The 23,424-nt window shown below is 38.3% G+C and overlaps 3 protein-coding genes across 3 annotated transcripts; 1 reads left to right on the forward strand and 2 right to left on the reverse strand.

Moving 5' to 3' along the window:
* Positions 1–1,441: 1,441 nt before the first annotated feature.
* On the reverse strand, positions 1,442–12,803 carry LOC101314822 (ADP-ribosylation factor GTPase-activating protein AGD3-like). Its single transcript, XM_004310196.1, has 21 exons — positions 12,341–12,803; positions 11,742–11,818; positions 11,514–11,614; positions 11,307–11,377; positions 10,768–10,830; positions 10,628–10,672; positions 10,054–10,119; positions 9,914–9,961; positions 9,738–9,833; positions 9,616–9,657; positions 9,304–9,519; positions 9,066–9,197; positions 8,737–8,961; positions 8,499–8,585; positions 8,079–8,411; positions 7,434–7,579; positions 7,247–7,340; positions 6,604–7,094; positions 6,338–6,444; positions 2,670–3,462; positions 1,442–1,985 (listed from the first exon to the last, which is right to left on the reverse strand). Exons 1-21 carry the CDS (start codon positions 12,383–12,385, stop codon positions 1,676–1,678), a joined length of 3,588 nt encoding a protein of 1,195 aa, XP_004310244.1. The 5' UTR covers positions 12,386–12,803; the 3' UTR covers positions 1,442–1,675.
* A 6,879-nt stretch (positions 12,804–19,682) lies between these two features.
* Positions 19,683–20,963, forward strand: LOC101315117. Its single transcript, XM_004310197.1, has 2 exons — positions 19,683–19,787; positions 20,411–20,963. The coding sequence occupies exon 2, from the start codon at positions 20,418–20,420 to the stop codon at positions 20,961–20,963; it is 546 nt and encodes a 181-aa protein (XP_004310245.1). The 5' UTR covers positions 19,683–19,787; positions 20,411–20,417.
* A 1,198-nt stretch (positions 20,964–22,161) lies between these two features.
* On the reverse strand, positions 22,162–23,424 carry LOC101302131 (dnaJ protein homolog). The gene has a single exon (XM_004310088.1). The coding sequence runs from the start codon at positions 23,392–23,394 to the stop codon at positions 22,162–22,164; it is 1,233 nt and encodes a 410-aa protein (XP_004310136.1). The 5' UTR covers positions 23,395–23,424.

A 23,424-nucleotide genomic window follows, 5' to 3' on the forward strand; every position in this document is an offset into this window, starting at 1 on the left:
TTTTCGTTGAAGTATCTGCCATTCTGCTGGTGGCATCAACTTGGATTTTTCTCCCTACTTAGTGTACTTACTATCTATTCCTAATTGTTCAACTTGGAAATACTCTAAAGTAGCTTCACTGTGTTCTTATCGATGTATGCTCTTCCAACCATTTGGGAACTAACTCAAGTTTTTTTCTCGATAAAAAAAATAAATATATCCGATGACATGATTTTACATCAAAGTTAAGGACTAACACACGATTTTTAAAGATCATGTTTTACTTGTATCATTGTAGAATTTCAATAAAAGAAAGTATTAACAACATTTGATACGTTTTAGCATGTCATGGCATATCACGAGAGGGCACTGAACAACATGCTTGGTACAAGCATCATCCAAATTCTTTTTCACCGTGAACTCCATTTAGAGAAGGGAGTGAAAGAGGACTCCAATGTGACAGGAATTGAGTTCACAAAGAAGAAGAATAAAGCCTCCTTGTATAACTAAAAGCACACTTCCGGTTCCGGACTTCCATACTACTGTTTTCTTGAAGATCTAGCTATACGAAAAAAAACACAAGGACTAGCACAAGGTCATTACAAAACTTTGTGCAGTGGTGTCACCGTTTTTACTTCATTGCAAAACTTTGTTCATCAAGTCAATTTTATCCTCGAATATTGAGGGACATGAACTGGGGTCAAAATAGTTACAGTAATTTTCAGTTCCATAATTCCATTTTCACATGTCGACTCTGAATTTGTATGACTAATAAGAAGCAACAGACCAGGAAAACAAATTAAAAAAAAAAAGAGGAGACTAATAAGAAGCCAAGAACACCAGTCACACTCACACCAGCAATACTTGGCATCATGGCAATGGGGTCAAAAGCATGGCAGCATTCACAGCTGGAAGTGGTTACCTCATCTCTTTTTTACTCCCCTCATGCTTTTTAACCCCCTTTTTCCCCAAGCATGCTAAGCTTTGGCCCCAGAGGCATGAGCTGCCTGGTTCCTCAATTACCAGGGCCACCACATACTTTTCCCTCCAGACTTTTCCTGGTACAGTCACATGTAGCGTTTGATTCATTTGACGATACTTTAGGCAAAGACAAACTATATTAATACTGCCTTCCACAACAGAATCATGAGGATCACAGCAAGAAAGTGAAAAAGAGATTTGCAAAGATGATTATGAATCACATAAGTAGAGGGTTATCAAAAGAACTGAGATGCTCGTGTGGAAGTCATAGCTAGTGATGAAAAATGAAGCAGTTAGAAACATAAGAAGCTGGATGCTATGCTTTAGAAGTTGTGCATCTACACAGAGTAATGGTGACTGCGGCAGAAGTGTGGTGAATCATCTAATCTCGGGTTAAAAGGGCCCGGATTTGAAAAGTTTTGTCCGGAAAAAGCCACCGGATAAACCCTACCATCATTAGGAGGTGAAAACACAATAATGGAGAAGCGTCCCACATGGGTTCATTTGGTCATTCTTAATCTAAAGTTGAAAGTGTCCTCGACTGACTTGCAGCTTCTTCACTCACAGCTAATATACACATGCTACACCAGGAAGCATACAATTTCTAAAAGAAATGTGCAGATTTCGGACCAAAACCTGAAGCAAATATTTCTGGAGTCTAATTCCCCCAAAATCTTCAGAAACAGGAGCTTCAATTGAAGTACTTACATTTGCTTTAAAAACTGTGCAGTTGGGTTAGCATGTGAACAAGTTCATCACTTGAGGGTCTTTCTGCTGGCACATCTGATAAGCATACGACAGCAATTCTCACCGCCATTAGCATTTCGTCTTCCTCTCCTTCTTCCCCAATAAGGCTCTTATCTAATGCTTCCTTTGCCTCCCCTGCATGCTGCAAGTGCCGCAACCACCGTCCTAAACTTCCTCCACTAGATGTTTCCCCAAAGAAGGGATCAGTTGGGTCTCTACCAGTTAATAAAACTCCCAATATCATCCCAAAACTGAAAATGTCACTCTTATCAGTGTACCTGTTGAAATAGAATATACACGACTTCAGTAAAAGAGCATATCTGATTCAATAGAGAACGCCTCAATTTAATTGGTTTCTCCATCCAACTATCAATGGGTAAATCTTCATTAAGAAGAGGAATGTTCCTTCATAATTAGCAATTTAGCACACTAAAACCCAGGAAGTTCATAAATGTAGTATGATGAAAGTTGCAAAGCAGCTAAGCTCTTACATAGCATGATAAACTGCTACAAACAAACCACAGCCCCAAGTTTTAGAAGGCCTAGAATCCTCACAAATTATAAAATTCATTGTGAACCTGAAGTTATGCAATTGATATTGACTTATTGAGAAAAATATTTATCAGAAGATAGCAGTCTGTTCTCCAGCACAAAGTACAACAAACATAAAGCACGTAAAAGTAAGAGGGGTTTCAATCCTGAGCTATCTAAATTTATCCCCTAACTTCAACCTCCCATCAACATTGTGAGAAGTGGAATACCAAACTCTTGCAAGTATTCTAAAAGCAAAGAACCTGGTGGGAGATAGGGACACATGTTATCAGAAAGACTTATATCTCCAGTCCTAAACCCCAATTACTACTATCGCATAGATATATCAGCACACGGAACAAATTTGCACAGGAATTGTAGAGAACATTAAAATTACCAACTTTGGGACATTCAGAGTTCGAAGAGTGTACCTGTCATTCTGGAAACACTCTGGAGCAGTGTAACCAGATAATGCCCCATCCAAATGGGGAGTGAGCTTAGCCAACCCATAATCACCCAACCTCGGTTCAAATTCAGCATCCAACATAACATTTCTCGGCTTCAAATTGTGATGCATAATCTGAGGCACATATGCATGAAGATACTGAAGCCCCTTAATCACCCCAACTGCAATCCGAAGCCGAACCTCCCAGCTGAGCTGCAGCTGATTCTCCCTAACTCTATTCATAGCATCCTCCAGGCTCCCATTGGGCACAAAATCATAAACCAAAGAGAACCTATCGTGCTCGCGAACATAAGCCCTCAAGCTCATCAAATGCCTATGTCTGAGGCCAGCAAGCACTTCCAGCTCCTGCTGTATCCTTCTCTTGGCCGACTTGCTCTGCGCCTTGGGGGAGCCACACTCCGAAAAGGGCTCCAGCTGCTTCACCGCAATAATGAGGCCATTGTCAAGCACAGTCCTGTAGTACTTCCCAATGGGGCTGGAACCAAGCAGCTGGTTCTCATTGGCCAGTGCCAATTGGAGCGTTTTCGGAGCGATTTTGGGGGAGAAAATCACAGGGCCCTTGAGAATTGGGGCTCTGCTAATGTAGCGAACAAAGCAGCGGACTATGAAAGCTGAGATGAGGGCTAATATGAGTCCAGTCAATACTCCCAGCACAAGACTAAGTAGGATTCTTTCAAGGTTGTTGTTCTTGGAGCGAGGGTGCTTCGACGGCGATGGAGGCTCAGTTTCTTGGCACTGAACAGTTGAGCAGAACAAGACTAGCAAAAGCAGAAGCAGAAGCAGGCTTGTGACTCTACACTTCAAATTAGAAGTACTTGTTCCTCTACCCATTTGGAGTCAAAAACAAAAGCCAAAAATCTCTCAAAAGTAAGCAACTTCACTAAAAGCTAAACTAAAACCCACATGTTATAGAGCTTGAAGCTCTACACAAATAAAACCCAGATGAAAATGAACACCACCACCACTAAAGCTCTCAACTTTTCTCTCTTAGACAAAAAAAGGGGAAATCTTTGGGGTTGGTTCTTTCAAGGCTTTAGCCTAGGAGGCGCAGAAAATGCAAACCAATCCACAAGTGCTTAAAAGTGCAGAGAGAACCCATGAGAGACAGAAGCTTCAAGGGAGACTTGAAATAAGGGAATATCACACAAAAATGGAATTTTTTTTTCTGGAAAAGAATCATATTTCGTCACCTATTCGCATCTCCAAAAAACCCATCATCATCTACACTCGTTCTTTCTCACTCTTTCACCATATCAACAAAAATACCAAGTACCAAAAACCAAAAATGGTCGCCAAAACTAAGAAAGAAAAAGGAGAGTAAAGCTCCAAAACTCGCCGAGGTCTTAAACCCACACTATTATTGTTCGAAATACAGACAAACAAAAAATGAAAAATCCCTAAACACAAACGAACACACTCTCTGTCTCTCTCCTCTGTTGTTTTTACTCTCTCTCGCATGAGAAGTGAGAACTGGGCTTCCCGCCTTTGGGACACTACCAGAGCCCCGTACTGAAGTGGGGCCCAGTTGCCACGTTGGCACAGTGTCGCTATCACGAGGCCGAAAGCGAAACATCGAACTGCGTGCGAGACAAGGAGAGGGAGGAGTCGACATCCCACCGTTGGTTTTGGGGTGCGGGAAGAGATCGTGGCCGTGGAGAGAGAACCAATGTAGGAATTTATTCTGGTTTTGTTGAATGGATATTGGGGGGTTAAGAAATTGATAAGTGGAAATGGAATAATCTTTTTACAGGTTTGCTGGGTTCCCTCCATGGTTATCTAATACTCGAGACCAGTGAAAGACCTAACACGCGTGCACGTGTGAGGTGTGACCAAGGTTTTTCACCCATTGCTATAGGATCCTATTTCAACAATAAAAACCCTAAATTACTATTCAAAATATGAACTATAAACCCAAGTACCCAACGAATTCTTCAAAATGTCTTAGGAAGCTGTTCACTCTAGCTCATGATATTCAAGTTTTGGCTAACCATTTCACTTCAATCAGCTACACTCATATCTGGAGAGAAGAAAACTTTGTCGCGTCAATTTTGGTCACCATGTTGGAACTGCCAGTTGGATTGATACACTACCATCTGCTGCTCAAAATGTTTTTCGCTTTGATTTTCTTAACTTATGTTTTAAATGTTTTTGTTTGTAATTTATTTCTTTTATAAAAAAGAAAAAAAACGAATTCTCTAAAATTTTTGTGTTTTTTCTTTTGTATAGACTATTGACGTGTTGAAAAGCTCATTTTAAACACCGAGTTGTTTTGATATATGATTAAAATGCACACACATGATTGCCCAGGACTTACCACGTGAATTGTACGCATGTCCTCCTACCTACGAATTTCTCGTATTGCTGATCCTTGTGCAAGTTGAATCTACTCCCTTCGAGCAAGTTGTCTTTGCTTTCAATTGTACAATGTTTTTAGAAATTTCGAGCATTCTGTGTCGGGATTCATTTGTGCAAAAGTATGCGAAGTGCCTTTTAGGAAGCACAAGCACATCCTAGTACATAAAAAATCGCTATAGAGCACTTGTAATTGTTTTTGTCAAATGCTATCACAGTGACTCAGATAGATAAGATTATAACTAGATAGTTTAGAAGTGTTATGATCGATTTCAGAAAGCACCAATTCCATATGGAGAGATTCATAGCTTCCGTTTTTTTGTCCATGAATGAGGAGAGCGTATTCAGCGCACCCGTCCATCTCCGCCGTCCATTTGACGCTAACTTTTGACTTTTTCAAAATGGACGGCGGAGATGGACGGGTGCGCTGTATAATTTTCGATGAATGAGAGAACAAACTCATTTTTAGCAAGTGAGTGAAGACTAACACTATCACTATCACCATCACCATCTTCCCAATTTTGAAAACAAATTGCCGAAAGAGAGTACCATTTGACTTGCAGGGAAACAAAGCATACCAACCACGCGATAGTCTGCTTGCTACATTTGAATGATAAGCCAAGAACGTAACATCACAGGATTCACATCTTGACTTGGCAGAGATGTCACTGCAGACATTTCATTGATTCATTTTGTTGTCTAGTTCGCAGTTGGTAGGACTTCAGAATTGAATTCCTTTGCCTTGTATATGAACAGTGATTTTTCTCTTCGATTGTGCAAACGTGATGAAGAATACCAAAATTAAAAAAATGGTAGACAGAGTTGATCGTTTGTGCATTCAAACACAGCCAGGAAAAAGAAAAAAAGGAAAAAGCTTCACTAAAACAAATAATGTACAAATACACAAAGGCCTAAACTAAATCACAAAGGAAGCAGAAAACTGAACAAACAAAAGACAACACCATTACAGGCCCCTTGCCTGAAAGCTACCGGAGGCTTTCCACTCAGACAACCAGAGCCATCTTAATTTCCAACCCTTGACAACCATTTTCAAGTATGCCCTTACCATTTTCAAGTATGCTCTCATTGCCCATAGGGCAGGCATGCCATCCTACCACTCTAGACACCCATAAAACACTAACATTTCATACAAAGGAGAACCATCTCTCAAGTTTATGAACTATAATTATACAAATGCAATACCTCTGTTTCATTCGATGGGACCATTCAGCATCAATGTAGTTTCCATTTGGGTGGTTCCTAATTTGATTACTTATCCACGGGAGTCCGATAATATAGAAAGGACCTCGCCATCATCAAAGTTTGACTCCACTGCCAGCTCAAGAGGGGTTTTACCTTCCCCATTTAGTGCTCGTGGATCCGCTCCCCTGTTAAATGGAGTGAAACCCTCAGTAGCAAATCATAAATAAGAGGTATAAACACAGCATTCTAAAGAAAATTGTTAACTAAACAAGAAACATAAGAACTGGGTAATGTACACAAATGGTATAAATGAACAATAAAATTTGCTTTGTAAATATAGGCACCTTGTAAGGAGCAATTTTGCAAATGTGGTTCTGCCCTTGAGAATACATCGGTCGAGTGGTGTTTGGCCTCTTGAATCAGTCGCATTTACATTTGCTCCATATTGTAGGAGCAGTTCAAGCATACCAATGTCTGCAGTTTCACAAGCAAGGTGAAGAAGGGTGCACCCATCTAGATCCTCCATACCCTGAACTTCACTGGTAACACTCAAGTTCGAAGAGCTACCAGAAGACCTCTCCAATGAATCCCCAGCTATGCAGCTAGAGCTTTGTTCATGGCTAGTCTGCTCTTGCATCAGCATTACTTTTGCAAGGGTCAAGGAAGAGCCACAAGAGGCTTGCTCATACACTGCATTCACATCTGGTTCAGAATTAACAATGTGACGATATACAGCTTTCTTGTCATTTGCACGAACGCCCTCCCAAATTTGTTGTGCCACTATATGAGTATATTGTGCATCCTTTGGCCTCCTGACGAAAAGCTTGTCTGCGTACTATGATCAAAATAAAGCGCCCATATAAGTCAGTAGTTCTAAAGGAGTCTGAACTTTTCAACATAGGAGGTAAAGCAAAGATGCCAGTGATTGCTTATGGTCTGAAGTCATCCACTATCGAGAAAGAAGCATGATTAAGTTGGAGGACGTACCTTTGCATGAATGAATTTCTCCTTCACCGGTATTGAATCAGTCTGATTGGGTTTGCTGATAAAAACTAGCTGTGTTTTATCAGACTTGTGTGACCTGAACATGAAGAATAAAGTGAGTGTTTACAATTGTCAAGTAAAGAAGAGTTATATAAGATTACTTGCAAGAACTGTAAAGGAGAATCCCTACCCTGTGGCTATAAGATCAAGCTGAAAAGCACTTCTTGATTGCAAAAGTTCCTCCCAGACAGAGTTTGCAAAGGCATTACCCAATGACTGGAACAAATTAATGACAGAAGGCTCCCATACTTTGACATCCAGTGTTAGAGACCTTACCTGCAGTAAAAAACACCAAGAACAAGTTCCCAGATAAGCAACCAGTCTGTATCTCTGTTTTCCAAAGGACAGTCATAAAAATGATTACCATGCCCACTTTACCCAGTTGTAAACAAAAATCATCAAGTCAGGACTCTCTACCATGTTATACAGATCCCTCTCACAAAATCATTTATTTCCAACCTAACATAGTTTTCTTTTACCAAGTCTATGTGTATACATAATGAATAATGTATTTTAACATGCCACCTGAACGTTTGCACTCCATTCTAACTTCAAAGCCATATTTAGATGAAATCTAATTTTCATCTAAATATGTCAATATCAAACCAAATTACTAATTGTTTTACAAGGAAGGGTTCTTTAAATTCCCAACTATGCATAACTAATCATGCAACAAGAGCACACACAACATTTTAGTTATTTGATAAGCAAATGACAAAACAATGTTTAAAGAGAGCATGCCCAAGATCATGAAAGGGAAAATTGTGCGATTAACCTTTGAGATATGAACACCAAGATTACGATGAACCCCAGAACATTCGATGCAAACAAGAACGCCAAGATTTAATGATGCCCAATCTGGCTCAGGGGCACCACAATCAGCACATTTATCATTCCCACAAACTCGCCGAAGAGTGTCAATTGTCTTCTCACTTCTTAAAGATGACCGTTGCTGTTGCGAACTTCTTAATTGGCGGTGGTCAGCATTATTTAGGCTCCTGTCCGATGCAAGTTCTTCAACTCCAGTGTGATCAAAATCAGAACTCTCAAACGAACTACTCTCACTAGCAGACCGACGATGACTTCCCATGGGACTAGCAGGCAGAAACTGAAACACAATTGAATCAAAATCATCAACACGACCATGAAATCAATGGCCACATATTTGATTATGTAGAAACTTCAGAATAATTACCCTCTCAGGAGCCTGAGAACTCAGTAATGATGCAATAACCCCGGTTATCTTTTCAATCCAATCCATTTGATCAAGTGCACTCTCTGCCTGCACTGACAAGCATAAATAAATATCATTGCAGGAACTACAATAACCATCGATTATTCACCTTACAGCCAGAATCACAATCAAAACATTAGTTAAAAACCATATAAAAATCATGTCTAAATCCGTAAAGGCCAGTTAAAGTGAATCGAACCTGCAAGGTATAGTTCTTTGTTGGTGAAATGATTCTGAAACAAAATCTGAGGTCTGACTGGTCAGCGTCAACTTTGATTGTTGATGTAAGCAGATTTACTGTGTGATGTGCAACAGATTTCTCATCATGCACTCCACCATGATAATGAGAAGATAGCCACCGACTCAACAGTCCAGAACCAAGCTCGGAACTATTCCTCTGACCAGAATGTTGACTACCAGAGCCCTAAAAGGTAGAGACAAAACAAACCAAAATTTAATATTAATATCAAGCCCAGGAAAAACTTCAGCCCATCTACCTCGAAATTATTTCTTGAGCAAATGACTTACAGATGATTTGCTAATTTGTTTCCGATAGTAATAGAGCATTCCTCGGCTATCAAGAACAAAAAATCTTCTTTTCCAGTCACCTCTCAAGTTTGAGGACCTCTTTGAGAGATAACCTTGCCTGATGGTTTGAACCTGATCAATGATAATTGTTAGATTTTCTTATTATATTCAATGTACAGATGAAAAACTAAATAAATAAAACTGATATGAAACTAATCAAGAAGGGCAGTGCATAAACCTTTCCCTTTGCAGCAGATTGCATAACGGCATCTATCATTTTATGCGAACTTCTGCCAATAGCTTGTATCCCATCTCCATTAGGAGACCCATTAGAACCATTGGACGACCACCTGCTCTCTCTATCGACTTGTCTTTTGTAATCTTGCATCCTTTCATTAAGAGCTGCCTGTTCATAGTTGGATCTTTCTCTTGACTGTTGAGCATAAGTTAAGACCTGAGAGATAATACAAATCCCAATTTTCATTGATTCTCATTGCAAACAGAAGAGCATTCAAATTTGACACAACATACACACATATGTCCAACAAACCTGATTAATATAGGGTTCCATTTGATGCAACAACTCGTAACCCTACACATGGAAAAAGGCTTCAGGACGACAGTACTAGTAGAAAACATGTGAATATGACAAAACCTGCCTTCAATCCACACCTGTTTGAAGTAACGAAGATGGGCATCCATCGTCCCACTGACCGCTTCCAGAAATTCAAACCTCTTTTTTGCTTCAACATTAGAAAGAGCAGTCACCTGTAGATAAAATATTCCTCATAAGGTCGCAATCCATGGAATCATTGATTCCCAAGACAACAGGAACATCAAGTACTTACAAGACTAAAGCGAGCTTGCTCAAATGTAGACCTTGCATTATGAAGCTCCTGGAATATTTGTTATTCGTTTTAGATGCTGAATAATGAAGAATTTCTAATACTATAGAGGAATACAGATTAAAACTATCAGTTCATAGTACCTCTTCTACCATGGTGGCTACATCATTCCTTGTTCCTTTTCTTAGTGAGAGAAATTTCTCGCGAGCCTGCAGTAATATAAGCATCAAACTACATACCAAGTACTCTACATTAATCTCATATTGCTAATCTAACTATAGCAGCAACATCTATAACATGTCATTCTTAAAACCATAGGCCATTGTTGCAGACTTGTACTTCTGTATCAAGGTATGTAGAATTCCCATTATATCCATCAATAAACAATGTCACCAGAGGTCTGATATCTGATCGCACAAAAACACAAATGTTACTGGTGGATTTCTGCGGAATGTTAACCAGCCTCGTGAACTATCTTACAGTAGGCCTAAATGGATTAGTACTCATAGGTATACCTCAGACTTTATCAGAGCATTAAGAGGTTAAAAGAATGTATTCAACAATTGTTGGAGATCCCACACTCATGTGAATGTTGACTATTTTCTTCTACAACTGCTCATGCCAAATTAAAATTTTGAAAAACAAGAAAAAGCTCCTTCTAGACAGGGATATTACACAAGAAAGGAGGTAAATTAGTTCATGACAAGAACCACACACCTGGTCATAAAGAAGGCTAGCCTTGTCAAATCGTTTCCGTGCTTCCTGCACAATGAGAATACATTCAACAGCAAGGCACGGATGATATAACAAAATATGAAGATAGACAAAGATTGGTTATACAGAAAATTTGCACGAACCTTGACCTCATGCAAATCAAAATTCACAAATTGTAACAGTCTGTCATTTAGCATATGCTCAACCTGGAAGAAGAAGAAAGACAAACAAGTCATACAAGATAACTCAGGACTTGAATTAAAACAATCCATCAAACAGAGTAACTAACACAGGGAATGGAACAAGAGGAGCAACACTTCTTTTATTGAAAATAAACAAGGAGGGGCATGAAAAACATTTAAGGTATGGAAGGACTACGGAATGCACCAATAATATAACACAAGCCGCTATATAAGTAACATAACATGAATTAAGTTTAGTTCCTGTCAAAATCTAAGTAAGCGATCAAAGGCAAAAGGTTTGAAACATAAAAATGATGTTGATCCCTTAAAAGGGCATTCGTTGCAAGTCCAATATATGAAGCAAGCATTTCAACTTGATTTAATTCATTTTCTGGAACTGCACCCGAAAGATTGTGATCAGAAAAAACACAGGAATCCGAAAATGATTAGCTTTCAGGAAGGATTTGACATGTATATTACCGATACATTAAAGTTATTACCTGGGACCGAAGAACTTCCTTGTATGTCCCAATTTCTCTCAATGCGATAGTAAATTTGGTCATAACAGGGCCTAAAGGATAGAACAGAAGTTCAATCAATAAAAGTCAATGTGTAATACGCTTCAATGAAATGAAGTGTGTGTATGTGAATGAGCATCTTATAAAATAATCAATCAAGTTACTTAAGATGCTAACAAGTCAGCTTACCTCCAAAAGCCACACTAATTGGATCATTATGCCCCCCACCAAACATCTCTAGGGCACTAGCAAAAGCAATGTCCCCATCGTAAGCTTCCCCAAGACCTTCACTGCAAGCAAGGAAATGTAAGTACTTCCCACTTAAACTCAAATGTATAGTCTGGCAACAGCTCCCATACCGCAAAGGATAAAAAGAAATGAAAAGGATGCAGAGATATCACAAACAAGTAGACATACGTGTATTTTCGACATCCTTTGTAAAACTTTAAACTTCTCTCCCTCAATGACTCGGCACTATCCTCCATGCCCTGTATCTGCTTACGACAACAAAAGAAGCAATCAAGGACTGCAGAATTCCTGTACAGTTTATAACTGGAAACAATGTGTAATAACAAATATCTGTTAACAAACTTCCTCCGTCTATAACAAATTCTCCTTTCATTGAATAACCATTACAACTATATCACATGTGACACAAAGTACATATGATAAGAATGGGAAGGGGGGGACTATATAAAAACCTCTACATTGACATAATGAGTGTGAGTCGTACGAACTCCGCGCAGAACATAAGCATATCTATAAAATTTGAGGCACATGTTTTCGAATGCTATAAAAATTCAGTCTTGCACACAACAGGGAATGCAATACTTCCAATTTATTATACCCTCTATCGAAATAATCTAAAAGCAATCAGCAATCGGTATAAATATTTGATTCATTACTTATAACATTTCACTGCTGTCTTTCAAATCAAAAACAAACACTCTAATCCAGCAAACATAACATAAAGGCAAACCAAAGCAATCTAATTGGAAAAGAAGAAATCTACTCACCTGCTTGCGGAACATGGGAGAATCATCTAGCTTTGCAAAATGCATTTTCAAACACCTTTGATTTATCCCCAACCGTCAATCAGCCTCACACCAATGCTCCATCTACCTCCCCGGAGATCCTCACCTTTTTAACCAGCTGCATCAACTTCACCCCATTCAAACCAGACCTACTTCAATCACTGAAATTTCTCCACTACTTTTATTCCGGCTCCAAAACCCTAGAAACCAGCACAGAGAAGAAAGAAACACACCACAAAGAGAGAGAGAGAAGAAGATGAAACTTTTTTTTCTTTCTTTTTTGGGGGGTTTGATTTAGCTCAAGGCCCTTGGGAATTGAGTGTGTGTGGGATCGATTTAGGTGTTTTGATTAACCTGAAAATGTTGTGAGACAGTAAGACAGACACAGTCCTCTTTGATAAATGCGAACAAGAATAATAGCAACCGGCACACACAACACCCCCTTCTCTCCTCTTACTCTCCTCTCTTCCCAAACCCTTCTCTCTCTCTCTTTTCTTTCACTTTCCTTTTCTTTTTTTCCTTTTCTAATTTCTACCTCTTTATTTAATCTATCTCCTAGCTTTTTATTTTAACTCGCAGATTAATTAACCGCAGGTGAAACTACGTCGTTTCGGGAGTTAAGTCATGACTGCATCGTGTCTAAAGGCCGTCGATCAGCTTCTGTGAGAGAGAGTCTCCGTAACTTTACAGGGTACGAGAAACGAGGACGACCGTTCGTATCGACGCGTCCCGATCGGCGCGTGGAGAAGACATCACAGACGGTTTTGTTCACTTCGGAGGATTGCTTTCTACGCGCGGAGTGGGGAGCGTGGGAGTGGGAGAGATGCTTCTGGCACGCACGCTCTAAGCACTTCACGGAGTGGGGCCCGAGGATTAAATTTCCCTCCATATAATCATGCCCGACACACAAAACTGGAGTTTCGAATTTTATTTTTTAATTATGATGAAATTATATTTTAACCAATAAAATGGCTGACAACGAAATTGCCTCTCCTTTCTCTTTCTTATAATTTTTCAGATCTGTAAACTAAAGAAATTAAGGGGAAAATAAGGAAAATGATCTATCCCTTTTCTCAAGTGCCTAAATCAGCTGGACCATGGACCACTAGGGTGGTCCTAAATGGCTACTCCGATTGATTATCCGGCTGACCACACTTTCAAGTACAGCATTGGAGTTCAAGCAAGACCGGCTAGATTATGATGACCAGTAGGACTGATTGCATCAATCCCTTATCATTCAAAATAGATATCAAGATATTCATACCGTATAAGTTTAACATAACATGATTTTATAGATGTTTGAGTTGAATATTAAGACAGTTTTATTCTTTAAGTTTAACGGATCTATAGTTTACGGATGTTTTATTCTTTAAGTTTAACGGATCCATGGTTTACGGATATTCAAATTAAATTTTCAGGTGGACTTATTTTGTAAGATTAACCAAAGATATAATAAAATGAGCCATATTACATGCACCGTAACGTATCATTGAGTGGTGTGACGATTAAATGATAATTGAGTTGAATATCGGTCTGTGTAAGTTTAACATAAGTTGTATTAATTAGAGTTGCATAATATGTTTTGTGATGTTTAGTTTAATGGTGTGACAACAAGAGTCTCATAGAAATAATAAAGTACATGAGTAAGTAAGATGAAAAGCCCTGATAATGAAAAGAAAGGCGTAAAAGATCTAGCATAAGCTCTTGTCACACTCAAACTTGTAAAATCATGAACCATACGGATATCATATCTTCAAGAATAATGATTGTTAGTGGATAATTGTTCTTAAAAATCACTTCAACTTAACAATGAAGACGAACGTATTGTATCACATTTTAGCCTGATGGTTCTCACAAATTTGATTAAATGACCCTAAATACTATTAACGAGATACAACATCATACCCACTCAGACAAAGTTGTCAGCCACGGTTCTTCATCTAATGAGAAACCATGATTCTAACAGCTCGAATCAATCTCACCAATCACGTGAAACCAAAAACCACATAGTTAGAATTTCATACATCGTGATTCTCAACACCTTAGTTACACAACATTTAACTACCCCCTTATTTGATATGAGGACGATATTATTGTATATAAAACTGACACATTACATCAAATTGTCAGTTTACCAAAATAATGTACGATAGTCGCACGTTTTACAGTTCATCAGAATGTGACATTTTACAATTAGAAAGTCAATCTTCGTCGCATTTTATAAATGGTTAATACTTAAGTAATGTTGTAATGGTACATATGTATTGTCTTTAAGTTATTTGTTATGATACTTACAAAGATACATGAAATTATAATATGTGTTAAGAGTTAGTTGTGTCATTGTATGAAATTGTGTTTCAACTCTACCTTTGTCTTCATAGAAAATCATAATCCTAGCTATTACAAACTCGAGATTATTGTCCCTTGGCAGCATGTCATGTATTGATATCTATAGATGGGAGTTGTCACCTAAATTGCCAATCTTACTACATCGACATCATCAGTGTATAGGCCCAAGCGTCTCCCTTTTAAAGTGAGACAACAATGTGTGCTGATTGGTATAACTGCAGTAAGAGTGAGACAACAAGATTAGCTTAATCGTCAAAGCTCTTCCTCTTGTTTTGGTTAATAAGATTTAGTAGCTTCGTGATTGATTTGGTATATCCCTTTATCCATGTCAAAGCCGGTCACATCAATTTCCATTTCCAGCTATTAAGTTATCTTCATCTGTTCGTCGATAGTTCTCCTCTCCAGCATCACCCATGCTTCCCATTTCCCACACTCATTCTCCCCGACTTGACGTTTTGAGTCCCGATACTAATGCTCAACCTGAAAAAATAGACATGTAAAATTTAAGTGTAGGATTGAGGATTACTTCGTTTTTTCGGTAGATGTCAAAGAAATAAATTAATGGCAGGTCAAAGATGATTGAGTACGCTTATCAGTGTGGTTTTGTTCTAATTTTATGACAACCGGAGCAAAACCGTATCTATGTATTGTTAAACACTACATAGCGGCGTCTAAGTTAAAAAGAAAAAAAAACATATTAGAGCATCTTTAATAATGTTAACCATTTTTAAGTTAAATTTTAATCAAATTAGATGCAGCCGTTTTAGAAATGTGGCTGCATTAATACTCTCTATTTTAGCTAGCATTACATCAACATTATTCTTCAAATAGAAATTAACTAATTTAAATATATTTATATATCACATAAAATATCTTATAAGGAATGTATTAAATTATAACTAGCCTCATCAGTCATCTCCCTAGCTAAACATAGCTAGCGAAATAGCTAAAAGTCATAATAGGTCAAGTTGGCTAGTCTGCTGGACCTCTTAAAACATTCAAAAAAGCTAAACATGCTCTTTAAAATAACTAAAAGCTAAAATAGAGAGTCCACTGAAGTTGCTCTTAGTCCACCGTGAAAACCTACATGTATGAAAGTGTACAAGCGAAGACTATGCGAAGTGAATGCTTACACAATGAGTGACATTTTTCTTCGTGAAAAGAAGAAAAAAGCAAAAGAATGTGCGACTATGTATATCAGTGTGGAGATGGAACTAGCTAGACTTTTGGCTTTGTGATCTTCGACCATGGCCTAGCAACGTTGTTCACCTTTTGACCATTTCTGACTCTTTTCTGCTTCTCTCTTTCACAGTTGAAGCCCTCACTTTACCAGCACGATGATTAACCAAGGTAAATGAGTAAATGACTGATAGTAAATTACCCAGGTAAATGACTGACAGTAAACAAATTTACCCATTTTGCTAGGGTCGGCGGACAAGAACTTGAACTTAACCAAGCATGTGCAGTATGACACAGTATGGGGAATCTTTGTACCAGGAATTCAGGGTTTGTGTGTATATATGGACATAATATATAGTCATGTAGTGCAGTCATGATTGATGAAAAATCATAGAGATGGTCATGGATGGAAGTTCTTGTTTGGCTAGACTGTATTATTTTTACCTTGACTTGACTATGTTTTGAAATTGGCTAGATTGCTAGAGTGGTCTCTTGCAGTTATGTGTCTGGTGAAGCATTTAGTTGCAGTAGTGTTTCCAGGACAGAATCCTATGCTTCTTCGAGAGAGAAAGAAAAATGCAAACAGTTGTCTGCCTTCAGTTTCTCAAAGATATTTAATCGAACATGTGGTGAACATTTAATCTTCAGACTATATATATAAAGAAAGAACGAAACAAATTGAGTTACTAAACACTCGAGTATAAAACATATATTAGTGGGTGATTTTCTTCACATCAACCTCCAATCTTGAATCCACCAATGCTTGTGTTTTCGTGATTAGCTTGGTCAACAAGATAAGCTGACATTGAAAATTTAAATATTTTGAATAAAATGTCTAAAGTTCAACATGTTTTCATATACAGTTTACTATTTTTACGAAAATCTCTTTAAGATATTTTGTCGAACATTTACCTTTTTTAAGAATTCGAACATTTACCTTGTTCTATTTCAAATCAAATTTGATTTGTATGTTACATGACTAAAAGAGGTATGTGTAATACAATTTAAATATTAAAAACAAACTTATATTTGGAAACTAATAATGTGAAATAAAAACCAAATTAAAATATTAAAAACGAAAACTTATTTTTGGAAACTTATAAAGTGAATTAGAACAAATTAAATTTTTAAGATCGAGAACTTATTTAGGGAAACTATTAAAGTAAACATAAAATTTGCAAGGAAATTTGGATAATCAATTAATTTCTTTTTTGTCCTTAAATATTCATAATTTCCAAGTTTAGAGTGTCAAAGTGTCAAACGATGTAATTGTTATGCATATGAACACCTATTTCGTTATATTTCACATATTTTTCTTTTTACTCAAACACACTATTCAGATATGTATATTTCATCTTGTTTATCATTTTCATGTTTAATAATTTGAAATGAACAATGAATTTTAAGGATTCTCAAGAACTAACACAAGAAATAGATATGAACATCTATAGAATGTTAATTTATATAAATATATACTAATTATACAATAATACTAGTGTTAATATAGTCGATCACATAATATGATATTTCATAGATTTTTAGATTAAGGGTATTTTAAGTACTTTGGGTTGTGTATTTATTAAAATATTCAAATGAGAAATTAAATAAATGGTCTATTGAGAAAGTGATGTGTATTAAGTTATTTGAGATGTGTATATAAAATTTCTCTTAAAATAAAGAAAGCAAGAAATAAAGAGTTGCCAAACTCTTCTTAGGTAACCATAATTAACGTGACGATTGCCTTCACATATTCGAAATATTCTCCTCAATATGCCGATATCGCTTATCTTCATTTTTGAGCTTAATCTATTAGCTATCGAGGTAAGTTTTCAAATTGTAACGACTGGATGAAAAGAGAATCGAACTGTCTCCTTGGATCAACCTAGGTTTTTGCCATTGCTTGGCTTAAAGAGAAGATATTGCAATGATCAATCAACAAACAGTGTATTTTGGTTGAGACTTGGGGAAGAGAGGAGAAGCCATAATTTCAATAAAATCAAACACGTGTGATGCAGTTAGTGACAACCAAGAACTAGAGGACGATGCACACTCAAAAGGCCATAGATCATCGAAACAGCAATGAGAAAGATTTACGCACATAAAAAAAGAGAAAGTTAGGAAGAAAAATAAGGCAAAGAGAAGGAAAAAAGGAGCTAAAGAACCGACAGACGAGGACATCCCATATGAAGATGGAGCTAAAGTGAAAACATTGTGTTGCTTTTTTGCTCTTGTATATCATCAACTAGTTTGCTTTTGGGTTTAAACTACTAATCCCCGCTTAATCAGGCTGTAATATTTCAATGTCTTCCTACTTAAACCTGCATTATCTAGCTGCATATCTTTATTGAGATGATGATACTAATAAACTATAGTGAACAAATTATTACCTTCTTAAAACAAGTAAAACTTACCCGAAGAGCTAATGAGCATTGATCTGGTTCATTGAAGGACGAGTGTGGCATCGAAACCGATTAGGTACGAATCACTTTGAATGAATTGAGGAAAGTTCCCATTATTTAGTGTACTATGAGATTCGCTTGTTATCCTTTCTCTTAGTGAAGTAAATAGAATCATTTATACCACTGTTGAATGAATCAAAAGTGTTAGTGGAGGATGGTGTAGTAAGTTAGTAACTAGTTAGTGTATCTGCTTAATTTAGTACAGTACCCCATTTGGGCAATCTCCATAAACAAAATATTGAAGTATCAAGCATATGGTAGTAGGAGGGGTGTATTGAACATGGCCACACATCGTATGAGGGTCCTAAAGAATCCCACTTGCCTTTCAATTCTATCTAGAGGTAGGAGAGCTGAGAACATTGAGGTCTATGTCAAATCCCAGTTGGGATTATAGCCTTTGGATATATTGTGTGCTTTGAGGCAATTATAGTGTGTAACCGAATAGCCTAATTGTCCTTACTGAAATTGCAGAAGAGTCTGGTTGCATAGCTCCAAATCCCAGCATTATCTCTTACCTGGAGGTCGCATTCACTGTTTGTCATTTCTGGGTTCTCAAAATCATGGAGCTTTGTTGTTTGGATATGCCCACCACAGATTGAGAAAAGAAAAAAATTCTCACATTCTATGTACACATCTATTACCTATATTTGGTAAGTCATAGAAAAAGAGGGAGAAAAATGCAAGTCTTGGTCCGTTATATTTGTAAAGGCAATAGATAATTTCTTACCAGACTAAAGTACAAATGAAAGTACGCATATCGACCCTGAGTTCAAGTTCATATTCTCATCCTTCTAAACTTGCTTTCGGGAGATAGGGAGCGTGCAAAGGTCACAACCATTGATCGGTATCAGATTAAACTAGCTCATCAAAGCTGATATCTGATTCTGACATAAACACCTTAGCAGAATCATCATATGAAAGATACGAGACAATTTTTCAATTTTTATCTCAAAATTCTTTTCACCCTTATAATTCAATTCTTATCTCAAATGGTGAACCAAATCATAAATCATTACCACCTTAACCCTAGTAGAACTCACCCAAATGACCAAATAAGAAAAGTGAATCAAGTCTCAAGTCTTAAAGTACTACCCGAACCGGCCCAAATACATACATTTTGGTGCGAACCGGCCCAAATAATTTCCCTCCTCAAAGCTTACGATTCTGCATTATTTACAAAGGACTATACACCGATCTGATAGCCAGAGCTGCATTAAACCCTGAATAATTTGTCTTGTATTCCAACACCTTCTCCGTACGGTGTCCGGCGTCGTTCCATGGTCTCCGCTTGTGCCAAATTTTAGGGTTTCCCCTGAGCCCCCCATATCCTATATAAACCACCACACTCACTTCAGCAGAGATCCGCAGAACGGCACACTAGGGTTTCCTCAGAACCAAAATCCCCTCCTCCATACCAAGCAAGCTCGATCGAGACCCCAAAGGTTTTGAAACTCATCACTCTGCTTTCGTATATATGAGCACTACTTTGATCTTCGTTTTACTTTATTTTCTTCTTTTAATCTGCACCTAATTATATAAGTTGATGCCTGTTTTGCTTGAGTGCATGTATCCGGTACTTGATTTAGGGACACTAACTAGGCCGATTTTGCATGTTCTAGGAATCTAGGGTTTGTATAAGATAAGTTTTGATAGGAATCTCGGGTTTATATAAGCTAAGTTTTGATATTCATTGATTTAATCTAGGAAAATTCCTTGCTAGGTTTTTATTGCTGGATTGTGCAAAATTGGAAAACAGAATTTTGTGATATTGGAATATTTGGAAACTTGAATAGAAAAGCTTTATTCGTATTCTGGTTGGGTGAACTGCATGAGGTGTTTATTTGTAATTTGATTCAGGTTTGTTACTTTTGGCATGGATCGACTATAAGAATAAGAGCTTCGATCTGTTGCTATGTAGTTTTAGTGATCTATGCAATCAAGTTCCTAGAGTTTATTATTTAGACTTGGAATGAAGGACTTATGATTGATTTAAATGATCTGTATTGTATCTCATGGAATATTGATGAATGATTATGGTACTTTCTTTTTTGCACTCAAGAAGCAGGTGAATCATGTCTGTCTCTCGCAATGACATAGAGTTTTTGGATAAGGACTTGATTGGACTTGAAGTCCCGCACAACGATGCACTTGTTGTGAGCATGATGGTGGCTAACACTAAGCTGGACAAGATTTTCTGTACCACAGGCTTCTCCCACAGTATCATTTACCTTTCCACTCTTGAGCGATTGGGGATCAGCAAGAAAGATATTAGCCCCCAGAAAGAGACTCTGAGGGGCAACTTGGGGGAAGAACTCAAGTCAGTGGGAAAAATAACTCTCAATGTCACAGCTGGTGAAAGGCCCCGATTTCGTACACTCGTGGTGGATTTTTTGGTGATGGACACCCCTTCAGTATATGACATCATTTTTGGGGCAAAAGGGTTAGCTGATATGAGGGCAATAGCCTCAACATACCATCTAGTCATCCGCTTCTGGACCGAAGCTGGAGTTGGAGAGGTCAGAGGAAGTCAGAAGATAGCTAGAGAATGTGAGAAGGCTCTCTTGGAAGAAGCAAGGCGCAAGGACCCTTCAATCAAAAAGGTGGCAGTGGTTATGTAGCTGCACAGCAGAAACACTCCTTGGTTTGGACCTAGTTATGTTAGAATCCTAGCAAGTTCAGAACTTCTCTCTTATGTTTTCATCCTAACTTTAGTGGCTTATGTGCTGGTCCGATTGCAACATCATTTTAATTTGTGAACCATGTTATCGGATATTTGTGCCACTTCACTATCTATGTCAGTATGTGCTCTAGATCCTTATGAATTGCTTATGCTTCATGCCAGGGAAGTTTTTCTTAAAAAATATTTGTCTAGTATTTACAGCCTTATATTCTGTGAACCGTGTGAACTGAACAGGAAGATTTGGCAGGGAAAGTGTTTGAGTAAATGGGTTAAATTCAGGCCCTTTCTTGGTGCCTGTTTATGCAACCACTCAAATGCTTCATAAGATACCTTCCTGATCAGGAAGCATTTCTCAGGATTAAATAATTAAGCATGTTTAACTGTTGCTGTTTTTATACTTTCTGTCACAACCAAATGGAAGTAGCTTTGATATTTGGCAATTTCTTTGGTTAATGAAGCATCTATCGTTTTCTGCGTACAAACTGTTGAGATATGTTCTTTCTTAATTTGTTTACAAAGATTATGTTCTTTATGTTGAAGGGGTCTTACCTACTTCCCCTTCAAGTTTTTCTTTGGCCAATAATCTATCAACTGATCTGCGACAGCTCTGTTGGGGCTTCAGACATTAGTATAGGCAAATGCTGGGTAAATGATGAGGTTTTCGATCCCAACAATCATGTCATCAGTGCAATCATGATGAGGTATAAGTATTGCTGCTATTGCATAAGTTTTCACATCCTATGTTTTCTCAATTTTGTTATATTTGAAACTAGTAATACTTAGTATTTTCCCGATCCAAATAGACAACTGCAATTGCATACTGTAGACTAGAATTACTTGCACAGTAGTAAAAAGACCAGATCAAAGTGCCGTCTAAGCCTTCTGCTGTAAATGCTTGCAAAGCAGTACTCAAACATGTAGGCGGCTAAAAAATGAATATCTAACAAGTGGCAAGTGAATTCGATGGATGGATTATGATTTATAAAGATAAAACTTGCAAAATAAAGGTATTCATAATTTCATATCAAGCTACGTACAATTTTTATTGTAAGATTCATAAACAGACCAAACGCAGAGATAAACACTAAGACTGAGCAGACAAGTAACATCACAAACTAAAAATTAAGTAACTGGAATCATTGTTGAGCGCATTGGGGCACACCACCATGCACATGTTCATGTTCCTTATCTTCTTCCTCATATGCCTGTTGAGACTTCTTTGCTTTCTTTCTTCGCATTTCATCCTCCATGTTCACATCATGCAGCGTAGTCTCCTCGCAGTCATCTAGTTCCTTATCACTAAGCTGCGACGAACCAGACCCGCTAGGAAGCACAGCCTCTAGTCCTTTGCACAGCTCTGGGTTCAGGGAATTTGGGAACTCAACAATGAAGTGGACATACAACTTACCCTTCGTAAATCCATTCGAGTAGATCGGCATGCCTTCATCATTTATAGCCTTGTGCTGATCAGGCTTGACAACTTGTCCTGGTTCAGACTTAATCAGAAGCTGCCTGCCGTCCAAATGCTTCAACTTAAATTGGAACCCACAGAGTGCCTCCTTTAGGGACAAGGTATGCTCAAATATTAGGTCATCCCCCTCTCTCTTAAACTTGGGGTGCTCCTTCTGTTGGACAACAATGACAATATCTCCTGTGATGGTGCCAGGCGCTTCGTCTGCCTCACCGCGGAATGTGATCTTCTGCCCGCTTCGCATCCCCTTCTCGACATTAACTTCCAATGATTTCTTCTCCGCCACAACTTTCTCACCCTTGCACTGCTGGCAGCGGTCCTGGGCTCTAAGGGTGCGCCCAGCGCCGTTGCACTCATTGCAACACTCCTGCATTTGCTGCACCATACTCGGGCCCAATCGGCGTGTAGTAACTTTCCTACCACTCCCTTGGCAACCACCGCAGGTTGTCGATGAAGCACCTGCCTTTGACCCTTTGCCCTTGCACTTGGTGCAGATCCTGTTGCGTGAGACAGCAAGGTTCCTGGTTGTGCCATTGTAGAGATCTTCAAGAGAAACCTTGAGGGGATAGGCCACATCCTTCCCCCTTCTCTCCCTTGTCTCCCTCGGGCCGCGATTAAAGAAGTGAGCGAAAATATCAAAAGGGTCCTGTTGATGAGGATGCCCGCCAGGTCCTTCATTCATGAGGCCCTCCTCTCCAAACTGGTCATAGATTTCACGTTTCTTTGGATCACTCAGAACCTCGTACGCTTGGCCTAACTCTTTGAACTTTTCGGGATCGCCGCCCTTATCAGGGTGGGTCTTGATGGCGGCTTTCTTGTAAGCCTTTTTCACATCGTCCTGCGAAGCGTTCTTAGACACTCCCAGGATCTTATAGTATTTGTCGTTGTTCCCCGTCATCTTCAAATTTCTTGTATTGTATAAATAATT

Source organism: Fragaria vesca, unplaced genomic scaffold (assembly GCF_000184155.1).
Source record: "Fragaria vesca subsp. vesca unplaced genomic scaffold, FraVesHawaii_1.0 scf0513160_u, whole genome shotgun sequence".
Taxonomy (NCBI): domain Eukaryota; kingdom Viridiplantae; phylum Streptophyta; class Magnoliopsida; order Rosales; family Rosaceae; genus Fragaria; species Fragaria vesca.

Excerpts from the sequence above, each read along its gene's own strand:
- LOC101314822 (XM_004310196.1), bottom strand. The coding sequence starts at position 12,385 with ATGCATTTTGCAAAGCTAGATGATTCTCCCATGTTCCGCAAGCAG. Across the intron at positions 11,378-11,513 it reads AATTAGTGTGGCTTTTGGAG|GCCCTGTTATGACCAAATTT; the intron begins GTAAGCTGACTT and ends TCTATCCTTTAG. Across the intron at positions 6,445-6,603 it reads GCAAAATTGCTCCTTACAAG|GGGAGCGGATCCACGAGCAC; the intron begins GTGCCTATATTT and ends TCCATTTAACAG.
- LOC101315117 (XM_004310197.1), top strand. The coding sequence starts at position 20,418 with ATGTCTGTCTCTCGCAATGACATAGAGTTTTTGGATAAGGACTTGATT.
- LOC101302131 (XM_004310088.1), bottom strand. The coding sequence starts at position 23,394 with ATGACGGGGAACAACGACAAATACTATAAGATCCTGGGAGTGTCTAAG.